General features: G+C 26.4%; 1 protein-coding gene across 2 annotated transcripts; it reads left to right on the top strand.

Moving 5' to 3' along the window:
• Positions 1-1,158: 1,158 nt before the first annotated feature.
• On the top strand, positions 1,159-17,247 carry LOC145831630 (sodium- and chloride-dependent taurine transporter-like). 2 transcript variants are annotated; one of them, XM_082938939.1, is made up of 15 exons: positions 1,159-1,313; positions 2,942-3,022; positions 4,427-4,551; positions 5,021-5,152; positions 7,328-7,601; positions 8,077-8,209; positions 8,460-8,594; positions 9,466-9,569; positions 9,777-9,870; positions 9,942-10,085; positions 10,240-10,377; positions 11,870-12,076; positions 14,421-14,603; positions 14,861-14,918; positions 16,182-16,318. In XM_082938939.1, exons 2-15 carry the CDS (start codon positions 2,985-2,987, stop codon positions 16,208-16,210), a joined length of 1,794 nt encoding a protein of 597 aa, XP_082795065.1. In that variant the 5' UTR covers positions 1,159-1,313; positions 2,942-2,984; the 3' UTR covers positions 16,211-16,318. The 2 variants fall into 2 exon arrangements, with proteins under 2 accessions (XP_082795065.1, XP_082795064.1); XM_082938938.1 differs by having other exon boundaries at positions 1,160-1,313; positions 16,212-17,247.
• Positions 17,248-18,563: the final 1,316 nt, after the last annotated feature.

The following is an 18,563-nucleotide window of genomic DNA, read 5'->3' as shown; positions in this document are numbered from 1 at the left end:
AAACGTTAAGGTAGTGTTAGTAAGTTGATGTTTTAGACTGTGTGTTAGCGAGATAAATGACGATATTTGTGTATTCCCTTGAGAGTGCATTCGTCTTCAGAAGTATATGTTCGGTTCAGCTTGAAAGTTAAAGTTTTTAATTGAACCAAATGTGTGTTGCTATTTGACCAAAAAAAAAAAACAAATTGATACTGTGAAAAAGAGTAGAAAGTGTATTGATTACTTATTGAAATAAAAAGACATGCTTTTACGAAAAGTAAGAACTTTATTAAAACGAATATTTCAGTATAAAAGTTCAATTGTTTAATATTATAGTATGTTTTTTAGTGACAGTGTAAAACTATTTTGTAGAAATTTAAGAAAACTTCTAATGAACTAAATCTTTATACATATAATTTTTTAATCACAAAACAATAAAACTATCATAGTTTGTAAGTATGTGTACAAAATTAACTTTAATAGAAAGCAATTTTTATGTTACATAAACACTTATGTGACAATGATATATATTTAAAACTAAACAAAATAAAGAAGCACAACAATGCTTTATATAAAATCGTTAAGGACGAAATAAGCATTTCTTGTACGTTATACAGATAATGTTAAAAGTTACAATCAAGCTAACCTTCTGATTAGTATAAATTTATTTATTTTTTTAAATAACTTAAGGTATACTTTAAATCAAAAAGCTAAAAGTTTATTACCCTAATGAATTAATTAGGATCATAGGTAAAATATTTTATAGGATACAGTTAGTTTTGAAAAGTAGTTTTACAGCGTTCAATATTTTAAAGTTTAAAATTTCTAAAGTTATTTTTTTTAATTATAAGAAAGGAAAATCAACACATGTATGTTTTGACTTCAGTTTTACTTTTGTCAGCAAGCTCATTGTCTTCAAACTCTTTTTTTGAAAACAATGAACGTGAGCTTGTCACAACGACCTACTTGACCATCTTTCAATACGTCTACTTAACAACTTAACAAAACTTTTTATAGAACTTAAATAGTTTTAAGTAGTGTTGTTTTTATTCTTTGAAGTTGTAGTGACATTTTTTTTACATGTGTAAGTATGTCACGTACTCGAAGTTAATAGAATTATATCGTTTTAGCTATTGTCGTTCTAAATTTATTTTTTAGAACAGTTAGTAACATTGTTGCTTAAACAAGTAATTGCTTGTTGTATCAAAAGTGTTTAACTTTACAATAGTCAACTAAAATACGAACCTTCAATGTTAAACAGGACTTTGTTTTAATACTTGAAGATTAATAAAAAATAAACACTTGTACAGAACTAAAGTCACATTAAAAAAAAGGTTAGTCTTTATCTGTTTGATAATGTGTAGTTTTTATTAAACTTAAAAAATTATCATTACAGTAAAAATCCGTGGTTGACTTACTAAGACTAAAATGCAAACTTTAGTTTTCAAAAAAGTTGATAAACTAATAATAAATGATAATATTTAAGTTGTTCTTAACTTTTTACTTTTTTAGTGTTAACATTTATTGACTTAGTAATTGTTTGTAAATGGTGAGCACCCGGTGAATCTTATTTTATGAATATAATTTTGTGTTTACTACTATTTAGTTTATAGTTAGTTGTCTTATGTGACAGTTTAAAATAAATATATCTTGTATTGTTCTAAATAAATAGTTGTAAGCTATAAGCTTTCTTAATACTTTTAATTTTAGGTAGCCCTTACAAAAAACACCACAACGTACAACTGTTAGCTTTAAAGAGAAACTTAAGTAAATACTTTATTTTTGTAAACCAAATAAAGTATTTTTTTACTTAGAAACATCATGGCTTTAATTTTTATTTTGCTTTAATTTTTATTTTGCTTTAATTTTGTTTAAAAAACTAAGTACACAAAAATATTAGTAACAGGTATAATTAACTACATTTATTTACAGTTATACTTAAAATTTGTTTTTAACACCCTTTAGCAACAAAAATTTTTTCAACTTGAAGAACTTAAAAACTTACAATTTTAAATTGTTTTATAAAAATTGAAGTAGTTAGTTTTAGAATACTTTTTTTATGGTAAAGCAATTCACATATGATAGAACGATGACCGAGAGGTCTTTTTTACACTAGATCATTTAACTACATTTAAGAGCGTCGATTTGTCTTTTTTGTGTTTAGGAACAAACTTATTTCATTAAAAAACATTTTTATAAATTTAAAACAAGGTATAAGTAACGCTAATCAGCAGTATACTTCGTATAGATTTTGCATAAAATAATGTTTGTATATCTTGACTTGGAGATATGTTGAAGTATTGTGAACTTCGTAGTTAGTAATGAGACTTTGTTTAAACTTATCAATACAACATTTTATTATAATTTGTTGCATTTCTTGTTAATTTTTTGATATTGCATATTATAGTTGTAGTTATAACTCTTAAAAACATGTTTCCGGTAGATTGTTTAGGGTAGTTAATTGTGTTTCGTAGTTTATATAAATTTATTTTCTAATTGAAAAATCTTCAAACAACTAAAGTTAAATACAATGTTTAGACTGCAACAATTCTTAAAAATGTTTATTTTAATTATTATGAACTTTTTGCAAGACTTAAGTACTTAACGTCTCAGCTAATTTATATTCTCATTACATATTTATAAGTAGAACTTTTAGCTGTAAAAAAGACTTATTGTTTCGAACTTATCATAAATATTAATAGTCGAAACATGAACACTTAATATGTAATACTTTAAACTTTAAAAGTTAGAAAAGAGTGTGCCTATTGAGTTTAATCAAGCATAAGTCTTAAATTATAATTTGTTACGTTATATTCATCAATATCAGTTACTAATACTTTTTTTTTATAAAAGCTTAACAATATTAGAATAAAGGTATTTTATAACTGATAGCCATATTATATTTAGATTTAAATGAACAAAACTAGAAAACTAAATTATATTGTATTAAAAAATATCTCAGATCAGTTCAAAAAATTTTTTCGAAAGTTTTTCATATTCACTAAATGGCAAAAGAACAAGGAATTGCTAACAGCCCCAAAAAGTTAGTTAAATATTTTATAATTTTCACATGATTTATTCAGAACTTGTTTTTACTTAGAAGCAGTAGTAATGTTTTATGTTTGATTAACAACATATTATTTTAACAGAAACATTTTTGAGACATCTAAATATTCATTTTTTTTACTTTAATCTAAATTAAAAAAAAAAGTCTACTTTCTAAGTTGTAAATTTATCAAATGCTCATATTATTTAAATGCTTTAATTTAAAAACATACGAGTAGCTACTAATTTTAATTTTTCAATCTTCAATGTTATTTATTTAATCAAAACGTAGTAGTTAGTTTGAAACAAGATTTTTTTTTCATCTTTTTTGGTGTTTTATTTATTTCTAAACCAGAGGTCGGCAAACTGCGGCCCTAAAACAAAAGTCTGCGGCCTGCGAGTAACTTTTTAGCTGAATAAATACCTTTTTAAAACGGTAAATATAAAAGGTTTTGTAACAAAAACTTAGAATTACGCTCTTAATTCAATAAATACTCTTTACTAGTTCTTCATATTGCTTATTTTATCATATTTTTGGTTGAAAACAGTATTTTATAGTGATTAATACATTTTTTTGAAATAAGTGCGACCCTCGAAGGCTTTTTTCTAAATAGTGCGGCCTCCGAGCAGTTTTTTTCTATGGAAATTGACCCGCGAGTCACAAAAGGCTGCCGACCCCTGTCTTAAACTCAACTTTTAAATTACACGTCGGTTTACGTTTTGTACTTTTTATCAAACCACAATAGGTGAAACTTGTTTATGTAAGTAACTAATTATTTAAGCAAAATACTCTATATATTTAACCGAAAAATATTGAGTGCCATTTTTTAGAGTTAAAAGCAAACAGTTATATTTGTAAACTAAAATATTCAAAGTAAATAAAATAAAAGCTGTATTTTTTAAGTATTTTTTTACTTATTTACTTTTTGAATATTTTTATTTATAATATTCTAAACTGTATCTAAATTTAGTAACTGTTGTTATTGTTGTACTTTTTAATGCTTAAACTAATAGATTTAATTCAAAAAATTATAAGTAAAATAAAAACTTAACAAGACAATATTAAATTAATTTTATCAAAATTAAGTTTAAAAGTTTTGCTATGTTTTACTGCTAAAGATAAAGCTCAGTTTTGTATGTATTGCTCACTTTAAAAAGATTACGAACAATTTAGTGTTTTAAACGTCACTTATTTTTAGATAAATTCGATAATGAAAAAAAATATAATACTATTATGTTTAAAGTAAAGATAATGAGTTTTACTCAAATAAAACTTTGCGTACATATAATAAAATGCCAAGTAAAATTTTTAAACACCGCTTCATACAATCTGAATAACTAAATGAGTAAAGTATATACTTTTTCAATAAACATGTTTGTTTTATGATAAAAATTTGGTTAGCGAATCGCCCAACTTACGTGAAAAATGGAAGAAAAATATAGATTTTGTGTTCTCGATCGCGGGAGGATTTGTCGGACTCGGAAACGTATGGAGGTTCCCTTACTTGTGTTACGAAAACGGAGGAGGTAATATTTCTAAACAATAAAAAAGTTGCTTGTAACATACACTGAATTTCTAGAGTAGGTTTTGCAAAACTGAAATTATATTTTTTAAATAGTTTCACATACTTAAGTCTTTTTATCATGTTAGGATAAAATTTATTAAATGTGTTTATACTCTAAAGTCTAAACCAATTAAAGAAGTATCGTTTAAAGACTTACTGTAAATCGTTTTCATCTAAACAATTCGTTTTTGTTTTTCTAAACCATAAAAGCACATTAAACACATATAAGGTCCGACAATTTAAGCAAAAACTAGTTATACTTAGTGAAGTAAAAGAATATTATTAATATTATCAACATCATAGAAGATTTTTTCAGTGTTAAAGCGTTTGTTGTTAAAGATCAATTACTTTAAAAAAAATATGTAAAAAGGTTTATAAATTTTAAAACTGTAGCGCAGAGTATTATTAACGTTTTTAATTTGCCAAAACAGGAGCTTTTCTCATTCCCTACTTCTTGTGCGTCGTGACATGCTCTCTTCCCGTCTTCTTCCTTGAAGTCATCATTGGTCAGTACACCAACATGGGGTCATCTCTTGCTTTCAACTGCGTTCCGTTCATGAAAGGTGATTTTTGAAACTGTCTGAGTTAATTTCATCAAGTTTGCAGATATTTTATAAACTTCAATTGTCTAAAGTAAAAATAGTTGAAAGTTTTGAAAGGTTATAAGCTGCATTTAATTACGGTTGTATCAAAATAGTTAGAGAAAATAAAAATATCACTTGAAATATTTGATGCGGCGGTTCATATCAAATTAAGTTTAGTTGTTTCAAACCGCCGGTGCTTTAATTGTTTTGTGTGTACTATAAAAATTTATGAAAAAATAAATAATTAAAGTATAGATCAAGAGATTATAAAAAATTTTTTTTTAGTTACAACAACTAGTTACTAGTTACAACAAGTACAACTAAACTAAACTTACGGATAAACTAAACTTAAAACTTTTAATTTTTTTGTAGTGAATTAAGATTTTAAGCTTAGATTCTCTATTAAACTATGACGTTTCATTTTTATTTCAAATAAACTAAAAGTAAAATAAATATCAGTTTTCTCAACAACTAATCTAAATAATCGTTCATCAATTAATAGAACTTATTTCAAACGATTGACAAAATGTCTGGCAACAGTGTTATAGTTGATATTAGACATTAAAAGGCTCTTATTAGCGGTAAAGCCGCAAATATAGCTAAATAAAGATCATTACTCTGTGTACAGTAAAGGCAGTATATATGTTAAAAAAGGTTATAACTAGTTAGTTTCTCGCATTATGAAGTTTTAACACTGATTAAAATAAAACTATTTTTAAGTAATTTTTTTTTGAATAAGTAAAAAGTTTATAAGCGTTTACAATGTTTAGAAGTGATAACTGAAAGTTATTAAGCATGTAAGTATGTTTGAAACACACTGACCAACTGTCGATACGAAACTTAGTTTTATAACAGCTGTTGGGCAGTCTAATCGAAGTTACATCATCTTAGCGTGTTACAAATATAGTTTAAATATGTTAAATTAGCTACATTTTTAATGAATTATGTTGAGAGGTTGATTTGTTTTATAACTGCAGGAGATACTTTTTTACTTAAAACGTATTAAACATATTATAATTACCTAACTAAAAGAAAATAAGATACAATTCATGCTTTATAGAGCTTGATCATAGTCTTTGAAGAATACAGATTGAAACATCTTGTGATTGACTCAGTATTATGTTAGTTCTAAATCAAAACACATAACAATACAAAAGTTTTTAACTAAAAGTTGATAACTACTTTTGAGCACATACCTGTGAACTACATAGTAAAAAGATTTTTGCTTTTATCCATAAGTTTTATTCAGTTTATATAACAATATCGAACTACTTTTATTAGCTTATTACTTATATACTGCTAATGCAATTTCTGTTTTCTTTAAGTATCGTTTTTTACACATATAAAACACTTCTTTGTGAACATAAAAACTTATAGTTTCTAAAAGCGTTTTCGAAAAAGGAAATACCTGTGCTACAAAAAATTTCATTCTAATATAAAATTTCATTAAGTTTACTTTGCATAGTTTTATTATTAGTTAATAGCATAATGTAGTCTGGAAAACTTATTCAAGGCATGAAAACTTTATTAAATTTAACAACATTATTAACTTTACTTATAACATAACTTAGCAGGAGGTATTTACTTAGCTTTTTGTGAGAATTCAGTATTTAGTCACGCTAACTACCATATGCTATACTTAAAATAAGTTATAAATAAATAAAATTTGAAAATACTAAAAGTTATAGACTAATAAAAGCTTTTAGAATGTTTTAACTATGAAAAGAAGTACTAGAATTTAAAATTAAGCTTAAAAATGTTACGAATTTTTAAAAATTCAACGAGTAGTTAAACTTTGTCAAGTTGTTGAAAACAAAAACTAACTAGTAAGCGTATTATAGGTTAAGAAAGTTATTATATATTTAATTTGCTAGTTTCAAACTAAAAAAGAAAAAGCAGCTTTTAATCAGTTTCAATCAAGGTGTTATCTAAAACAACTTTTTACTTACTTGATTAAAATAGCTTGTTAAACATTCATAGTATTGTATTAAAACAAACACATTATTATTAGATTAATTGTTATGTACATCATACACTTTTTAGTATCGAATTTTTTTTTAAATATAAGCTTGCATCAAAACATACACTTGATAGATTGTTTTAATATTTTATACAACTTCTTGATACACCGTTAACTTACAAAACAATTTCAAGGAATCGGAATTGCAGTGAACATAATCAACTTTCACTTGAACACGTATTACGCGGTGATATTGGCGTGGAGCGCCCGATACTTTTTTGCCAGCATGAACGAGGTGCTACCGTGGGCGACGTGCGACAACGACTTCAATACTGAGAGCTGCTTCGTTTTCGGTACAAAGTCTGAAAACGTTACTTCGAAACCTTCGGCTAACCTGACGACCACTGTGTCTGTTGCTGCTCTGTCCAACGTGAACGGCACGGTATCGTCTGTTGAGGAGTTTTGGCAGTGAGTATAACTTTTAAAGTCTATTGAAATAGTATCTTCGCGTATGATATAAATAATTTGCTATCAAATAGCAATAAGGTTTTTTTTAGTTTATCAAATCAAAAACGGTTTTTCGACAAACACTTTAAATGCCTCTTGATTTCTTAACTTAATAGATTTATTTTTAAAGGTTAAATCAAAACGGTAACGGTATAAAAATAAGTTTATAAGTAGTTATTATTTAAGTAAAGTTAACAAACTATACTAAAAAAAAACTTTCTAAATTTAGTTAAAATTGTATTGGGTTTGGATTATAAATTTTGTTTTTATGCGATTAAGTCCGAAAAGCTTAATAACAACGATGTATAAATGTACACAAGAATAACGTTGTGTGTTCAATAAGTCTACATAATTGTTTTGTCATAGCAGTATTTATTATAAAAATGACTTTCTATAAGTAATATGTGTAGTCATTCTTCATTGTTTAACATTTTAGACGCGGAGTTCTAGCAAAGTCCTCGGGCTTAGAAAACATAGGAAGCGTGCAATGGGAGCTTCTGTTGTGCTTGCTGCTCACCTGGATCATAATGTACTTTTGCATCTGGAAGGGAATCGGTTGGACCAGCAAGGTAACGAGTTGTGTTTTAAGTGTTTGCGAAGTTTAGTATTACTCAAAATTCACATGTGTTAAGTTGTTATATAGATATTTTTCAATGTTATTAACAGAAACAAAAGTTTAGTTTTTAAGCAAAACTGTTTATTACAGCTTTTATAAGCTTAATTAGTAAAATTAAACGAGGTTTAATTGATTAAATAAAATAAACCTGTTCCGAATTATCAAATATTTATCATGTAACTAATCTGATTATTGTTTTAAAGGTTGTGTACTTTACTGCCACTTTTCCGCTTCTCTTGCTGTTTGTCCTGCTGATCAGGGGTCTCACACTGCCAGGGGCGATGGATGGCGTCGCCTACTATCTCAGACCAAATACTACAAAACTTCTTGAAACTAAAGTGAGTATACTGGCTGCCATATTTGCCATAATCTAAATTTTTTTTATGAATTAGCATGTAAGTTTGCATAAGCTCAAACAAAAAAGCTCTAAATTATGACAACCATACTGGCTGCTCTGTTATACATTTAGCTAACAAGTATTAAGTGTTTATTTTGTATATATAGTTTTTTTTTCTTTAAACACTTTAAAAGTAATAAATAAAAATTGGTGGTAAAAGCTTTAGTTATTCTATTTAGGCTAAAGTTTAGTGCCAATTTTTAATCAGCACAAATTTTCAAAATTTCAATCTTTTATTTGATTTTTCATCCTTTTGGTATACAACTTATTTTAAAGTCACGGCTGAAAAGTACAGCACTTACCGTATAAAATACTTTGATTCCTTTCAATAGTTTTAATTATTAACTCTTGTCATGTTTTTACATTTACAGTTAGTAAAGATAAAATTTTTATTTTCTAACTATAAGCGTTAAACACTTATTTGTATAAATAAATAAACAAGAGTATTATTTTATATGTTTTGAGTTTAATTTTAAACCAGTTTAAACGTGTAATCTTTAAACTTCTCTTTAGTTAGTATGAGCTAAAAAAACAAAAAAAAACTTTTTTGGTCAAAATATTAGTTTTATATAACTTTTTTAACATTGTACTTTACTAAATTCTGTTTACTTAATTTTTTTATTGTTATTTCTAGTGAAAAAAAAAAATTTCAAATGAATACATTTATATACAAACCCAAGCATTAAGAAATATCCTGTTTTCGGTTTTAGTATACACTAAAATAAAGGATCATCTTAGTTAGGCTTTAATATAAACTAAACTAATGTTTAATTTTTTAAATTATATTACTTTGAAATTTTTAAAAACTGTAGGTTTGGCTTGATGCAGCGAACCAAGTATTTTTTTCATATGCCCTTTGTAAAGGAATGATTATAACAATGGGAAGTTACAATGGTTATAAATACAATAGCTACAGGTAAAAAAACTTATTATCATTTACTTTACAAACAGGAACTTAATTCAGTAACTAAAATTTAAAGATTTAAAATTTAAGTACTTGTGCTTAACACTTTTTAATATTAATTTAGACAAACATGTTTTAATTTTTTTAGAATTTTTTTTAAATTATAAATAAAAACTTAAACTACAGAACAAGTTTAACTAGTTATTTTTTCTTAAACAGGGATTGTATTTTACTGTCTTGCTTGAATAGCGGTGTTTCCATAATTTCTGGTTTCGCCATTTTTTCAGTTCTCGGATTTATGGCAAATGAACAAGTAAAACGTTTTCTTCATAGACAAACCTTTTTTACAACTCTATTTGTTTAATACAATGTTCATGTTAACAGAACGTCACAGTGGCAGAGGTAACAAAGTCTGGTCCAGGCTTAGCATTTATTGCATATCCTAAAGCGTTGACTTTAATGCCTTGGCCGCAGTTTTGGGGTTGCGTATTTTTCTTTATGCTATTTCTACTTGGTCTTGACAGCGAAGTAAGAGTAGTTTTGTAATAAAAACAAAATAAGAACTACGTTATGTTTTTTTTTAAATAAGATATTCAATTTTAAATAACTGATTTACTTATTTTGCATGACAAACTATGTGATTACAAATATATAATGTAAACTTAAACAAAAAAAATGACAGTTTGTTGGTCTTGAAACTTTGATAGCTGCTTTCGTTGACTTGTACCCGGCCTGGTTTAAAAAGAAGTGGAGAAGAGAGATGGTTCTAGCCCTTCTCTGTCTCGTCCAGTTCGCCATTGGCATCAGCATGGTCACTAATGTTAGTTGAACATTCTACCTCTTATTCCAACAAAAAGTATGTTTAAAACTTTTAAATTTATTTCATTTACTTTTAACTTTCGATTAAAACTTAGCTTAAACCTAAAAAAATAGGCAAAACGTTTTTAGTCTTTTTAGAATAAAACTCTTAAAATGCAATGAGTTTCTTGTGAATTAGTTTTTAGTACTTGATATTTTGCTGGTATATAATATTCTCAATTTCTATTGCTGTTAAATTTATCAGTATTTTTTTTTGTATTTTTTGACTTTAAAATTATAAAGTAAATATGAAGTTTTATACATTTTTAGTTTAATGTAGTGGTAAGTTTTTCAGTTTGTTGTGTTTATTTATTTTCACTTCTGAATTGCGTAGTTTCTTTCAAACATTGACATCAAAAATTGAAGTTAATCTTTAAAAGTCTGAAATTTTTAAAATCTAGCTTCTACAGTTTTTGGACTTTTTTGTTAACTTGTTTGTACAGGCTATTGTTTGTTGCAGATTATTCTAAACAGTAACTAGATAAAAACTTTAAACAGTTTAGTTTTAACAATTTACAAAACCGATGTCACGTTTAAAGAATCTATTTAAAACAAAAGTATGTATACACTCGGGCCTTTATAAACGCACTCGGGCCTTGGCTAGTTCATATAAATTGAGGTATTCGTTTATACATAGATTCGTAGCACCAAGATAGAGGTGCTCGAACAATTCAAAGGAAAACATTCCGATCCCTCCCAACAAACTCACCACAAGTTTCCGATCTTTACACCCGGAAAATGCAGTAACTGCAAAAGTAAGTAAATTGTAGAAGACCGCAGTTACTGCATCTCCACAGTGACTTAGACTGGCATGACTGTGAAATGAGAGCTTTGTTTAGTAGATTGTGAAAGTTTTTTATTTGGAGAAGTTTGAGGATTTTTTGGTATCTCTGAGCCTTCTAATGGGCTCGGCGGTTAGTTTAATTAATACTTTCTATCCATAAGGTTGCTAACTGGCTGTAGACTAGCACTAAACTTGGCTTTTAATTTTCGACTTGAATTAAATATTTTCTATGCTTAGGGATATTACGTTTGTGTTTGGAGAAGTTAATAAAATAATTGGATAGGATGCGTCGGCTTAAAGCATTAAATTTAAAATAAAATTGCAAAAAAACGACTAAATTCGAAATACTAAGAAACAATTCTTGAGGGTGCCGCCATATTTTTTAAAACAAAACAACAACTTAGTTCAAAATTATTTCAAACATAGAATTTAAGTCAGATTTTTACTTATTTTTCAAAAAAATTAAACACATACAAGAACATAACAGTTTTTTTTTAAATTCATACAGTAATAAAAAGAATAGGTTATGAGTACGGCACACACACAGTCAATTACCTTTCACGCACTCTAACAAATCTAAGTAACAAAAGCCAAGCATAGTACTAGCCTGCGTAAAACACATCCACTTTTACAACAACCAAAACCTAAACAAAACTTTATGCACTGACAGGGGGGTATATACGTGTTCCAGATGTTTGATAAGCACGCCGCTGCAGGATGGTGCCTGCTCTTCCTCGGTTGCGCCCAGTGCGTGTGCATGGCGTGGTTCTTCGGAATCGACAAGCTGTGGACCAGTGTTATTGACATGATCGGTTTCGAGCCCACAATACCCTGGTTCAAGTGGACATGGATGTGGATCTGTCCTATTTGCACGACCGTTAGTTATTTTTGTATCAAAAATAAGTAAAGATTTGATCTTACCAACTCGTCCATCAGACAACAAGCCTTCGGTAGAGTGAGACCCAGGCTTCGTTCTCATTGAAACTCGTCAGTCAGCCGCAACCTCTGCGTTTCAGCTTTTTCAGGTTGCGGCTGACTGACGAGTTTCAATGAGAACGAAGCCTGGGTCTCACTCCACCGAAGGCTTGTGGTCTGATGATCGCATTGGTATGATGAAAAATTTATGTTAACTTTGAGCTTATCTCACGGCATACAAAAGTCTAGACTTAGGCTCTGTAGACTTTTGCCGATGTTTTTTTTGATGATATAAAAACGTATATATAATAAAACTTAACTAAAATATTAAAATTTATAACTTATACTAAGTAGTTTTAAGATATTAGTTTAGAATTTTTGACACAGAATTTATTCCTAATAAAAAACGCAACACTTTTATTGTAAATCTTAAATAAGTTATATAGTTTTTTAATTAGCTTTAGCTTAATTTTGTACTTTTATGAAGGTTATATTTAAAGTGAAAAGTTGTAGAAAGAAAAATTTATTAGATCTACTTTCATTTTATGAAAACAAAATATACTAAAGTTTAAAATCAACAAACGTATACCTCTTTATAAATAAACAAATGTAAGATAAAAAATTAACAAATTTTAAATACTTCTATCAACCACCTACATTTAAAAAATAATGTGTTCTAAAATAGTTTAAATAAAAATTTAGAACACTTTAAAAATACTCTAAATAAAAGTAATGTAAATAAGTTTTAGTATTGATCAATTTACTATGTTGTTCAAAAAAACACTAAAATACTTATTTCAAAAAATAGTAGGTAGTTAGAATCAGATACTAGAAATAAGGTACTGTATTAGACGTATATATACAACATACAATAACATTGTAAAATATGTAAAACTATTAGCTTTGAAACTAATGTATGAAGCTATACTTATAAATAGAAAAATGCATAGCTTCAAAAGATTTTTTAATAAAATTTATAAACTTCTTTCTACTATCACGCAAGATCTAAAACTATGTAAAACAAAAGTATTATATTAGATTTAAAAAAAAGATTAGTTTTTGAAATGCGTGTAGTTTGTTTTAATCGACACTTAAGTATTTTTTTAAGCTTCTAAATGGAATTAAAATCAAGTATTTTTTAATTTCAAAAAAAAGTCTTCAAACTCCTTTTAAACAACTAAAATTTACTAATTTTTTTAAAAAGTAAAATAAATAATTATTTTTGCATTCTAATAATTTTGCAATTTTTCTAAACCTTAATTTTGACAATTTTTTTAAAAACTTTTAGAAGTTTTATTTTATATACTTAATTAAGCATAGTAAAATAGCATATAAACTATCTTGACACAAAGCAGTTGTTAGATAATGATATTCTGTAAACAACTATCGGCAGTTAATGACGATTAGATAAGTAGAGTTGTACCAGTAGTTTTCCATTCGTACAAACGCACTGCAATGAGTTTACTTTAACTTTCTACCTATATTGTATACGCTGCGCTGTAATCACTTTAGCTCGATTTTAAAGTTTACCTGTTTTTGCAGAAATAGAGAATACCTTTTACCGTTTTTGTTGCTTTCTAAGCACATACAACCTGTGGCAAAAGCTAAATTTAAGCCATACCTGGTGTAAATTAGTATCGATTTGACGCAAAGCCGCAGCAAATTGATTTTTTTAAATGAATTCAATCTCTTTCTGTCCTTATGCGTTTGATTGCGTGCAAAAATTCAATAAGCTTAGTGTTTCTAATGCATCAAAAACCTTTTAAAAGATTAGAAATAGTTAATAAATGAACTTAGCAAGTTTCACTTTGCAATCGATACTTAAATTTATGCATCTTGAAAATTGAAAAAGTTTATCGATCAAAGTTTATTTTTGTTGCATAATATGTTTGTTGTAAAAGTAGTTTTAATTATTTTTAGTTTATATTTCTTATTTATTACTTTAAACCACAAGCAAAACTTAAATTCTTAATCTAAAATGATCAAAATTCATTTTCTATTTGCATTGAAAACGTTTAAATGTCTTTTTTTAACAGTTTAGATTTTTTATAAGACAAAAAAGTTTAAATACAAAATTATAAACTACTTTATTTAAATTGTAGGAAAAAAGATTATATTTTTTAATATACTAAAGTTCTTAAACTTTGATATAATAGATAGCTTAAAAAGTATGACAAATTGATACAGTTATGCATTTACACTTTAATAAAACTGAACAAATATTAAAAATAATTTTTGTTAAAAAAATCAAAATTAAAACTTTTATCACATTAGAATCATAAATAACAAATTTATACTAACTTTAGGTACTGATGGTTGTCAGCTTGTGCTTCTACAAGCCGCTGAAGTACGAAAGCTTTGATTTCACTTACGTCTACCCTGATTGGGGGCTGGTCATTTGCTGGCTTCTCACCCTTTCCTCAGTCATGTGGGTGCCTGGCTACGCTCTCTTCTACTTTTTGTGGAAGACCAAGGGTGATCTTAAACAGGTTTTAGTAGCACCCAATTGAAGTTTAATTCATTGACTAAAATCAAAAATTTTTATTGAATATGGTTTTATTGTTTTTTTAATGTGTTGTATAAAATAAAATAACTTCAAATTTTAATCTGGAAAACAAACTAAACGATATTGATTTTCATCTCAAACGAACAAAAATATAAAATTCTTTAAGTAAAGTAAGAAAAAATCGTCAATATAAAAGTATTGTGAATAAAAGCTTTGAAAAACCATAAACACGTTCAACAGCGTTGGATGCAGTGCGTCAGGTCGAAAGAAGAAACTGTCAAAACACTGAAGGGAGATGGTAAGTTTTATTAAACTAAGTTAAACAGACAATTAAATCAATATTATGGATCAAATGAATTTATATTTTAACCACTTTTGCTAAGATTTAAATGTTAAAATAAAAAATACACTTCAATGAAAAGTTTTAGTCAAAGGATAAAAATTTGGCAGCTATGTAGTCAATTTTATTTTATTTTATGCTATTATTCAATTTTCAAAAATACTTTTTTGGTATTTGAAATTATTTTACAAGGTTAAACTTGTTTTTGTGCTTTCTGACTGAATAGGTCTAAAAATAACTAACCCTTTTTTTTCTTTTTAGTTTTCATATAAGTTTTATTTTTATTAAGCTTTCTGATAGAAAATTTCCAATTTTATCATAATTTTTATTCTTATGCTGAAAATATATATAAAGTAAAATACCTTTTTTAGCTGTCAAAAAGTGGTTAATAAAACAAAAAATCAATTAAAAAGCTGATAGTTCAGTGTTAAAAGGTTATTCTTCGCATAACTTATTAAGTTTATGACATAAATATTATAAATTATGATTTATAAGTTTTTATAAGGATTATTTAAATTGCAACTAAATTAACTAGCATTTAAATTAACATAAACTTGAAGCTTTATAGCAGTACGGATGAATGCAACATTTGTAACTTATTTTCAAAGTTTTTAAATATATTTAAAAATGTATATGAAAAAATAGATTCATGTTTTAGTTACTAATTTTTAAGTAATGAGCATAACAAAACATAGTTCAAAGCACTCAAAAATTAGATGATTAACGAATAACAAGAATTAAGAAAGTTTTTAAAAATCCATTATATAACAACTAAAACCATTTTTAAAATGTAGAAATAACTAAAAGTAAATTATAAAACGATTTACATATAAAAGTTTAGTTTGTCATATTTTTATCACACTAAAATACAAACAATAATCAGTTATAATTTTTCATTTGTCAATATATTTCTGTAAGTGAAAAATCTATAAAGGTCTTCTTTGAATTCGTTTACAAAACTGTATAACACAAAAGTTTTTTTGTATTAAACAAAGTTTTAAAAGTGTATGTATAATGCATGAAAGGATAGTTTATTTTATTCTGTATTTAAAGTTAAATTTTTTTAATACTCTTCAAACTTCAAAAAACTAATCTTAAATATAACTTTGAAAACTAATAAATTCATACATTTAATTATACATTAGCTTTTGTATTGGTAAGTATAACTTTAAACATTTAAAACAAAATTATTTACTGACCTTAAAAATGTAGTTCTTTCAGTTCCATTAGCTTTGCAAAACAAAATTTAAGGAACTGAAATGGAAGAAATGGAACCGTTTTACAAGGAAGAAGTTTTGGGAGACGGCGAAACGCACAATCTGAATGGGATCAATCCTCCAAAGTATGACGATCTCACCCGCAGCGTCTAATGTCGTTGCGAATTAGAGCACGTCATCGTGATACACTCTTGTTATTTTCTATACTATATTTAATAACCTATTGTTTTGCTTTTTTTAAGTTTTGAATTTTGTAGTTTGGTGTAACCTTATCATCGTTGATAACATAAGTTATCAAGTTTTGCATAAAAGCTTTATGAGTCATAGATACAACATTTTTAACGTTATCCGTACGTGTTGTAAATGTACATCATTATTCTGATTAGGTGTTTTTGATCCAAATGTTTTGGACTTAAGTTATAAGGATACTGTGAAAATAACTAATGGTCAACAGCATTAATCATCTTTATTGACTAATTTTTCAAAGGTTTCAAAAATACACTTCACTTAAACTTTTTTTTGAACACCTGAATAAGAGTACTAGTTGGGCTAATGTAGACAAATAAATTTATAGAATTTAGTGACTCAGTTAACCTTGATAAGCGGTACTTAAGCACTACTTACTGCTTAAACTATGTTTATTTCAAGTTCTACTTACACTAAGTGTAATCTTTATAGCTGTAGTACCAAAAGATGCTGCAATACTTATGAAAGAATTTTTTAATTGCAGACAATGAAATGTTTTACTAATAATTTTTAGCTTTTACTCACATAATTCACAAACTTTCTTCAAGTTAGATATTTTTGTGCTTTTTAACTAATTTTTCCTTGTAAATTTGAATTTTGAAAAGCTTTTATAACACATGGTTTAGGATTGGTATCATGAAAAAAGGCTGTTACATACGGATAGTTAGCATTCCAAATAGGAAATTGGTTTTAGAAAATGTAAATGGTTGAATGAAAGATTGTAAAAATAAAAAAGTACATTTGTGCAAAATATGAATAAATAATGTTTTCACTTAGTACTTTGACTATTTATAGACGTTTCGAAATAAACAAATAAAAATGTATTTCATTTTGAGTAGTGTAGTTTTTTGTCTAATTAAACTAAAAGGAATTTTTTTCTAAATTCTTAATGTTGTTTAATAAATTAACAATAATAAACTGTACTTGTCTAAAAAAAACAATAACTGATCTATTAGATAATTAAACAAAAGTAACTATGCACGCAAAACTATATTAAAATGTTACGTATATCATACTAGTGAGAATATTTTGTATAAGTTTAGTTATAATGTAATATTAAAACAAAAGCAGCTATACTTTAAAATAACTCAGAACGACTTATTTTTCTATTTATAACTAAGCAAGCTTTTTTTCAATATATGTAATTAGATACTTAAAAGTTTGTTCGATAAAATACCTTTAACTAATTTTAATTTTAGATAAACTTATAAAATATTTATAACAATAATATAAAAAAAAAAGTTCATTATGTTTTTTAGCCAGGACTTTTGAAAAGTACCATATATCTAAATAGGTTTATTTTAAAAAGATATATATATTAAAAGATGATATAACTAAGGACTGTTTATAAAATCAAAAATAGCTAACCTTTTCCCATATTGGAAATTGATACAAAATTTTGAAATTAACCCTTTAATAGATTTAGTCTAAACATAATCTTTTATTTTAGTTTAGTCTTACAATTTTTAATTTTCAAATAAAGCTACCAAAAGTTAAACAAAATGAAACTTAAAAAATTAAAGTTTTAAGTCAAATTTTCTAAATTTTACATAGAAACCAACACTATTACGTTTTCTAAATCAGAAAAAAATTAGACTATGAATTATATTTCAAGTTTTAACTGGTATAAAAGCACTAAATATGAAACGTTAAATGTGTTATTACTTTTAACTATAATTGTTAGTTTTTATAGATACAAATTTTAAGTTTGAAGAACAAATTAATTCTTTTTTAATCATGATGTAAGTTTTTGTTCTATAAACTTATACATTTGTATCTAAAATTGTAGCGTGCGTAATAAAAATGCTATTTTTCGTTTATTTTTAGTAGCTGAATGAAGCCGGCTTCGAAAATATTAGATGTTAGTTTATTTAATATACCAAAAAAGTTAAACTGTTTCTTTTTTTTTTTAATGTTGATCGTAAATATAGTCGACATGAATGATTTTTACTTATGGTAAATAGGTGTAACATTAACTTTATTAGATAACAGATCGGCCATTCTTGGTGGAACGAAGTGTTACCATAAAGTTCGTTAAAATAAGATTATTAAATGACTTTCACTTTGAGACTTCTAATTGGTTTGTTAATAACAAAAACTTAATTAGTAAATTAGCAAGTTAAGATTTTGCTTACGCATT

This window comes from Thalia democratica, chromosome 3 (genome assembly GCF_965202585.1).
Source record: "Thalia democratica chromosome 3, ktThaDemo2.hap1.1, whole genome shotgun sequence".
Taxonomy (NCBI): Eukaryota; Metazoa; Chordata; class Thaliacea; order Salpida; family Salpidae; genus Thalia; species Thalia democratica.
This window is presented reverse-complemented; position numbering and strand designations above follow the sequence as displayed.

Excerpts from the sequence above, each read along its gene's own strand:
- LOC145831630 (XM_082938938.1), top strand. The coding sequence starts at position 2,985 with ATGGCAAAAGAACAAGGAATTGCTAACAGCCCCAAAAA. Across the intron at positions 4,552-5,020 it reads GTGTTACGAAAACGGAGGAG|GAGCTTTTCTCATTCCCTAC; the intron begins GTAATATTTCTA and ends TTGCCAAAACAG. Across the intron at positions 5,153-7,327 it reads CTGCGTTCCGTTCATGAAAG|GAATCGGAATTGCAGTGAAC; the intron begins GTGATTTTTGAA and ends AACAATTTCAAG.